We start from the raw sequence: 7,624 nt of genomic DNA, 5'->3' as shown, positions 1-7,624 counted from the left end.
CATTGGTTTAGCGGTTTTATGCTATGCATATGCAGCCTATGCAATTTTGTGTGCGAGGCCCTTTTTTCCAAAATCCGGCTATGTAGCGGGTTGCAATGCGGCTGATCTTACTGATTAAAACGAGCATAAGTTTAATGAGATTCATTAATTAATTTGGCTAAAATTTAGGAAAAACGATTCGTAGTCAGTCTAGAACGGGCACAAGTCCCCACGTGGTCTCCAGTCCACACCAGAGGAGTGCGATTCTGTAACTCGTTATGAGGTATCGACTATCGTTGCGCAGATATTTTATATGGTAAAAAAGCTGCGCAATTGTCGTTATAGCTCATAACGACGGCATAACGAGTTACAGAATTGCACTACAGTGCTTCACTCCCTTTCGACCCCTCCTTAAGTTCACAGATTCACTTTTTCAACCCCATGGTACCCCGTGTTCGCTCTGCTCGCCAGTGCCACAGTATATACTGTGCCAGTGCTCGGCGACTGCTCGCAGGTTCGCAGTTTGCAGCACCCGCAGTCTGGTACGTTATATAGGCTGCATTCCGATATTCACTGTCAGCAACTTTCAGTACTGAAAATCTATAGTATACGTGACGTAAAATATAGATTTGCAGTACTGACAGTGAATATCGGAATGCAGCCATAGAAGTCTGTAGAAGTGTGTGCTCACCACGTGTTCCCGCATGTTCTCTCTTGATTTTTTTATTTTATACAGAAAAAAATTAAACCCGCTTCACATAAACAATTGGTGAGTATAAAAATCGATTAGTTTTTCCGATTAATTTTTAATTCAGGTTCCGTCATGGCAAAGTTTCGATAATTTTCTTTATTTGCTATATTCATATATATGTTTGACTTAATCGCTATTACATATATATTGATATATTTTGAAATATATTAATAATAAAAAAATATACATTATTCTTAAAAAATATTAGTTACTTAGAAAAGTTAAACGTAAGTGCAGCGATGAGTAATTTTTGCAATTTTTCTCGTTTCTTCTTTGGTGCTCACGTGGTGATAAATAAACACAGAGAGCACGTGCTCACGATATCTCAGATTTAGAAAGAAATATTTCTATATTTTATTTAAAGAATTTAAAGAAACTTTTTCTTTAAAATATTTAATTATTTAATAATGATATACATTAAAATCTAATTTTACTTTGAAAAAAAAAAGAACATGTGCTTGTAATATTTTAAATGCAAAGAAAACTTTCTCTATCTTGTAAGAAAATTGTAAGAAACTGTTCTATTTCTTAAAGAATTTTAATTATTTAAAAATGATACGCTGCCGCCTTTTTATGCTTCATAACTCTATGAAGCTAGCCGACAGAAATTACTAAAGATCAGTTTTAATTTTTCTAAGTGTATTTCGTTCGTATAAATCAAGTGTATTTCGTTTGTAAATCCTGTCGCTAAACTGGCTGCGCTAGGTCAGAGTTTATCTTTTTTACTGTATATTGGAAGGAAAAAGAAACTCTGATCTAGCACGGCCAATTCAGTAATAGAAAACGGACCCTTAATTGAAATCTGATTGTTTAATTCAGTGCTATTTGTCTGTGCGCTCTGGCTAGGCGTGTGTCAATTGCAGAATTGTACATTTGCGTGTTTATTTTGAATTGTCATACTTCGTCGATATGAGAAAACATATGGATCGATCCTTTACATTAGCTTGATGTTACTTCCAACGAGACGAAAGGGATATTTCAAATAAGTCATTCTTTTAGAATAATATCAATCATGGAACAGGATACCGAATATATGATATTGCCCTTGGAGGAGCGCTGTGCGCACAAGGTACTGACCACATTCAAAATATTTGTAGTATTTTTCACATCCTACATTTGTCAAGTTATAATTTTTTCACTAATTACTTCAATGAACATATTGTAAACTTAATCGTAATTGAACAATCTACAATATTTTAATCTGGATATATAAACCATATGAATAAATTTTTATTTTAGTGTCAAATGTAGATACTGTACATACAAGAAATTAATACCTTTAGAATAAGTTCAATCTATCGGTTTAAGTAACTAATTTTCTGTACGATATTGCGTAGTCCTGGCGAGTACGTTTACATCGATATGAGGAGTGTGTGAAGACGTTCCAGTCCATCGATGACGAGAAGTCCCCGGAGTGGAACAAGTACATTGGCTTCATCAAGAAGTTTGTGGTAGATAGTAATGCGGCCGCGCAGAAGAAGGGTCTGGAAGCGACCCTGGCTTTCGTGGAAAATGCCGCGATCGCCGGCAAGATAGTCAACGAGGTGATGAACGGCATCGTGTCCAAATGCATCGCCGCGCCTAAAGCCAAAACGAAGGAACTGGCTGTGCAAATCACGCTGATGTATATCGAGATCGAGAAGCACGAGGCAGTGCAGCAGGAGCTGCTGAAGGGCACCGAGGCAAAGAATCCGAAAATCGTTTCGGCGTGCATCGCCACCTTGATGCTGGCGCTCAAGGAGTTTGGATCTGAAGTGATCAATTTGAAGCCACTGATAAAGAAGATAGCAAGCTTTCTAGAAGACAGGGACAAGACAGTGCGAGAGGAGGGCAAAGCTATGGTGGTGGAGATGTATCGATGGGTGGGCGATCGCCTGAAGCAGCAGTTGAACACATTGAAACCGGTGCATATCAGGGAGCTTGAGGCAGAGTTTAGCAATCTCGCCGATGAGAAGATGGTGCCTACGCGCTATTTACGCTCGCAGAATCCGAAGAATATGGTCAACAATGGCGATTCAGAATTCCCGGATATAGATCCGTATTTACGGATACCATTGACGCCTGTAGACATTCTGTCAAAGTTGCCGAAAGACTTTTATGAAAAAGTTGAGGCGAAGAAGTGGAAGGAGCGGAAGAAGGCGCTGGAAGCGCTGGAAAGACTCGTCAAGCATCCGACACTGGAGAACGGCGACTACGGTGACGTGGTAAGGGCCTTGAAAAAAATTATCTTGAAGGACACCAATGTGCCGGTAGTCACGGTCGCGGGGAAGTGTCTGGCTGGTCTGGCCGCGGGTCTCAAGAAACGATTTCAGCCTTATGCCACCGCCTGTTTACCTATCATTCTGGAGAAGTTCCGCGAGAAGAAGCAATCAGTGGTGCGGGCATTGCGGAAGGCTGCCGATGCCATTTACCAGAGCATAAACATTGATCTCATTCTCGAAGACACTCTAGCCGCCTTGGAGAAGAAAAACCCAGCCGTGAAGGCCGAGACGGCCGCGTACTTAGCTCGATGTTTTGCGCATACACCACCTGCGAATCTCAACAAGAAGCTGCTCAAATCTTACACCGGCGCGTTGCTGAAGACGTTGCTTAACGAGCCGGATCCGACAGTACGTGATAATTCAGCGGAAGCGCTCGGCACGGCGATGAAGCTGATCGGTGAGAAGGCGATGAAGCCATTCTTGACAGATATTGACAATCTGAAGATGACGAAGATCAAAGAATACGCGGATAAGGCAGTGATAGTCATCAAGGTGACGAGTGGTACGAAGAAGCAGGAACGACCCAACACCGCTCCGGCTAAAGTGGAATCGCAGCGAGCGAACAAGGCGAGTAAGGAGATTTCGAAGAGTGGCAAGTCGAGTGCCGCGAGAAGACCCAACACCGCAGCCGGAAAGAAGGCAGCGACTAAGAAAACTGGCGGATTGTCGTCGCTCACGAATCTGGCGACATCAAAGAAAGCAGTTCAGATGGAGAAGAATTATAGTCCAGAGGAGATTGAGGTGATGGCGGCGCAGTTTTTGCCAGCCGAGATAATCACCGGTCTCGTGGGCAGTAACAGCAAGATTGCACTAGCAGCTCTAGGTCAGTAATTAATGTTAACTTTGCACGATTATTCTTAATCAATAATTAAAATATCCTTTATTAATTAATAATGTAAATGTATTTTAGGTATATGCGAGATATTGGCGACGACTATTGGACCACCACCAGTTAAGCAACACGTTCGCGCTCTGTATTATATATTTATATGTACATTTACGCTCGTGTGTATCTACTATATAAATTCTTAGAGGCTTTCTTATGATTGGGACCGATTGACACACTCGCATCCTCGATACACATTCGGCCTGAAACGGAAAAACTTATCGTTACTTTTTCCCAAATACGTTTAAAAAAATCTCTCTTTGTCCCTCTCCCGCCACCCCTTCCCTTTTCCTCCCCTCCCCCAGAGCACATTGTCTCGCATTGTCGACGTAAAACGGAACAAACGAAAAAAAAAACGAAAAAAAAAGACAATAAAAGATACGGATTTCTAACGATTGATGACGACGATCAGAACGTGTGGCGAAAAATAGGAACCTGTTTTCTTAGAGGGAGTTAGAGACGCGGATGACAAACGACTGTAAAATATCAAATTGTAATATTTTAATACTGATTTGCAGATGTGTATAATTTTAACATATAGCTGGTTATAAAAGGGGAAAAAAAAGAAAAGAGGTGAGCGCGGATTGTAACTGATATTGTGTGAGACACGGTGTATCCGTGTCGATGGGGAAGAACAATTGAACGAATAAAGAGGCAGGAAAAAATGATGGGAAAAGGGAAGCAAGGGAAAAAGATGGAAGAAGCGGAATATCTCGAGAAGGATCATATGACATGAATTTCCTGTGTTGTACTGCTAGGAGAATTATAATAGTTACACGAGAAGAAATGTTTGTTTTGTATATCTCTTAGGGATAAATAAACTTTTCAAAAAATACATCTCATCTAACTTCTCAGAAACATCATCGAATCCAGGGTGTATAGCGGTCATGGAAACCTGGAAGATTTCCATGACCGCTATACACTTCTTTAGATAAAAAAAGGACAGAAAATGATACATCAGCTTCACTTACTTTATATCCATTCTATTTTTGTATCATACAAGTTCTCTTACAATTCTTTTTCTTTTTTTGTCCCTCTAAATCAGGGTGTATAGCGGTCATGGAAACCTGGAAGATTTCCATGACCGCTATACACTTCTGTAGATAAAAAAAGGACAGAAAATGTCATTATTTAAGGATTTAACAAAATTCCAGAAAAGTTACAAAATTCCAAGACTTCTATGACTTTTCCAGGAGCCCGCAAATTTCCTGACATTTCCAGGTTTTCCAGGTTTTCATGACCGCTATACACCCTGGAATTTCTCTCTCTCTCTCGACGACGGCTTTTCCTTCCTCGCGACTTCGTTCTCCGAACGAATTTAATCGGGGAAATGTACAGGCTATCGTTTGCTGCTCGATTTGTATTAATTCGAATGTATTCGAAATTACGTGCGACACATAATCTTCAACGTTGTGCCGGGAAACGAAAGGAGAGAAATTCTCGTAAACTTTGCATCTGGGGATAATTCAAGTGAATTAATTTCATGCGACGTATACTTAATCGACTTGAATTTAAATCGAACAATATAAATTTAATAATTTTTAAGTGTCTCATTGAGCGTAGGTGGATTGTGCAAAAATCGTGAGCGATGTAAATTCTATAATTGTAACATAAATGGAATGGAATCAGATTGCGACGTTCGATTATTTAATTCCAGAGACGCGAAAAAAATGGCGATCGATAAAATTTTATTTGTTCCGAATTGGTGGGGAGGAATCTATGGACGATGTTCACACGGGCAGAACTTTGTAGATACAAAGTGGTGACATTTGAGTAGCTGTATAAATTACAAAAGATTAAGCGATAATAGCGATACGAATAAACAGTGCGCGATATTAACGCAACTATGATTTGACCATTTTTATTTATAGTTTTAACATCTTATTTTTTAAGCAAAGCTACATGTATAAGAAAATTAGTCACGCGTTTTATTATAATCTTCTGTAAAATAGAAAGACAACAGGGGCGATTTCTTGACGCCATGCAAGATGTAAAGGAGCAACAAGAGGTATCCTCCTACGATCAGGCGAGAAATTTTGCAATACATTTTTCATTATATTTTTCATTGTACAAAGTGTCTGGTAAGTACGTCTAGCAACCATAAACACTGGGCTATTTCCTCTCGCCAAATCGTAGATTTTAATTAATTAATTTGTCATTATTTATTGCAAAAATCATCTGTTGGTGGATGTGCTGCTGCTGTGGGAATTGCAGCTCCACTTGTGTTGCTGTTCCGCTCTCGTCGGGTTTCGTCTGTCATTCGAAAAAATCATATAATGGAAAAGTCACTCTTAGAACTCAAGTACAGATTAACTTAAAAAGAAAAAAAATATGACTTTATTACTTTTCAAAAAATTAATTGAACCATGAAAATGCCCCATATATAAATATATATATACACATATATATATAGGGCATTTTCCAGCAAGAAATACAGATATAGTGTGTACATTGACACAGTGTAATACAGTAAATTATTTCATCCTTGTTTACCGAATGTTAAATAAGGATAAAATAATTCATTATATTTTCTCATTTAAAAAAAGCAATGATATTAGTAACGAAATATTTGGAAATTGACTACAAAACTGATTTTAATGAATTGACTACAACATTGGCTTTAATGCGAATCTTTTGATGTTATTGAAATTACCAATGTACTTTTTAATCTCGTAATAGATGTCCTCGGTCATACTAAAGATCGGAATTTGAAGGAAGAGATACGTCCGAAGCGACTACTTGTTGCCCAGCAAATTGTTCCCCGATTACGGATTGTTCTGATCCAACTGAAATAAATATAAAGTACATTCGTAAATTGCCAACAATATAATAAACATTTAAGCTTTTATTTCATCAGGCTATAATTGGCAAGTAATCATCGTGACGATTCGACCATTGGTTTTGGTCCTGTATTCGTCAAGACGTTAATCTTTGATACTATATATATATATATATATATGTATATATATCTATATATATAAAGGAAGATGTCCTGACTGACTCACTCACTCATCAACGCCCAGCCCAAACCCCTGAACCGAATTTTCACCAAAAGTATATGAAATAGGGGTAGAATTTTCCGGGGAGTGCCACTAAGAAGGGATTTTTAGAAATTCGAGCCCTAACGGGGTGAAAAGGAGTAAAACGTGTTTTCACGGATTTTTTAATATCGCTCAGCCTAAACCCCTGAACCGAATTTTTATCAAAAGTATATGAAATAGGGGTAGAATTTTCCGGGGAGTGCCACTATGTGTATAGTTTTTTGTTACTGATTTTCTGGAAATCGGTTTTTTTAATTTTTCTAATTTTTCTAATTTTTGTTTTCTAATTTTTTTAATTTTTCGGGAAATAATTGATTGAATCTCAAAGAATTATAGACCAAACAGGGGTAGAATTTTCCGGGGAGTGCTATAAAGTGTATAATTTTTCGTTACCGATCTTTTTTGGAAGCCGGTATCGAAATTTTTTTAATTTTTCGGGAATTAATTGACCGAATCCTTAAGAATTGTATTATATTACGCCCAGCCCAACCCCGAATCGAATTTTTCAACAAAAATATGGAATAGGGGAGAATTTTCCGGGGAGTGCCACTATGTGTATAGTTTTTTCGTTACCGATTTCCTGGAAACCGGTTTTTTAATTCTTCTAATTTTTCGAGAAATATTGACCGAATCTCAACCCCTGAACCGATTTTTACCATAAGTATATGAAATAGGGTAGAATTTTCCGGGGAGTGCCACGATGTGT

At 38.4% G+C, this 7,624-nt stretch overlaps 1 protein-coding gene and 1 long non-coding RNA gene across 4 annotated transcripts; one reads left to right on the top strand and one right to left on the bottom strand.

Annotated features, from left to right (window-relative positions):
- Window positions 1–207: 207 nt before the first annotated feature.
- Window positions 208–5,507, top strand: LOC139785110 (protein mini spindles-like). Of its 3 annotated transcripts, none has more exons than XM_071724258.1 (5): window positions 208–521; window positions 716–748; window positions 1,730–1,799; window positions 2,068–3,814; window positions 3,902–5,507. In XM_071724258.1, the coding sequence occupies exons 3-5, from the start codon at window positions 1,743–1,745 to the stop codon at window positions 4,021–4,023; spliced, it is 1,926 nt and encodes a 641-aa protein (XP_071580359.1). In that variant the 5' UTR covers window positions 208–521; window positions 716–748; window positions 1,730–1,742; the 3' UTR covers window positions 4,024–5,507. The 3 variants fall into 3 exon arrangements, with proteins under 3 accessions (XP_071580359.1, XP_071580358.1, XP_071580360.1); XM_071724257.1 differs by having other exon boundaries at window positions 607–748; XM_071724259.1 differs by lacking the exon at window positions 716–748 and having other exon boundaries at window positions 241–262; window positions 396–521.
- A 215-nt stretch (window positions 5,508–5,722) lies between these two features.
- Window positions 5,723–6,660, bottom strand: LOC139785112 (uncharacterized). The gene is made up of 2 exons (XR_011721816.1): window positions 6,531–6,660; window positions 5,723–6,130 (listed from the first exon to the last, which is right to left on the bottom strand). It is a non-coding gene; the product is annotated as an uncharacterized lncRNA (long non-coding RNA).
- Window positions 6,661–7,624: the final 964 nt, after the last annotated feature.

The sequence above is a fragment of the Temnothorax nylanderi genome, unplaced genomic scaffold (assembly GCF_030848795.1).
Source record: "Temnothorax nylanderi isolate EJ_2023f unplaced genomic scaffold, tnyl_v1.0 TNYL_tig0740_pilon, whole genome shotgun sequence".
NCBI lineage: Eukaryota > Metazoa > Arthropoda > Insecta > Hymenoptera > Formicidae > Temnothorax > Temnothorax nylanderi.
This window is presented reverse-complemented; position numbering and strand designations above follow the sequence as displayed.

What these genes read in the sequence shown, in the direction of transcription:
- LOC139785110 (XM_071724258.1), top strand. Translation starts at nt 1,743, where the DNA reads ATGGAACAGGATACCGAATATATGATATTGCCCTTGGAGGAGCGCTGT. An exon ending in AGGAGCGCTGTGCGCACAAG is followed by an intron (nt 1,800 to 2,067) that starts GTACTGACCACA and finishes GATATTGCGTAG; the next exon opens with TCCTGGCGAGTACGTTTACA. An exon ending in GATTGCACTAGCAGCTCTAG is followed by an intron (nt 3,815 to 3,901) that starts GTCAGTAATTAA and finishes AATGTATTTTAG; the next exon opens with GTATATGCGAGATATTGGCG.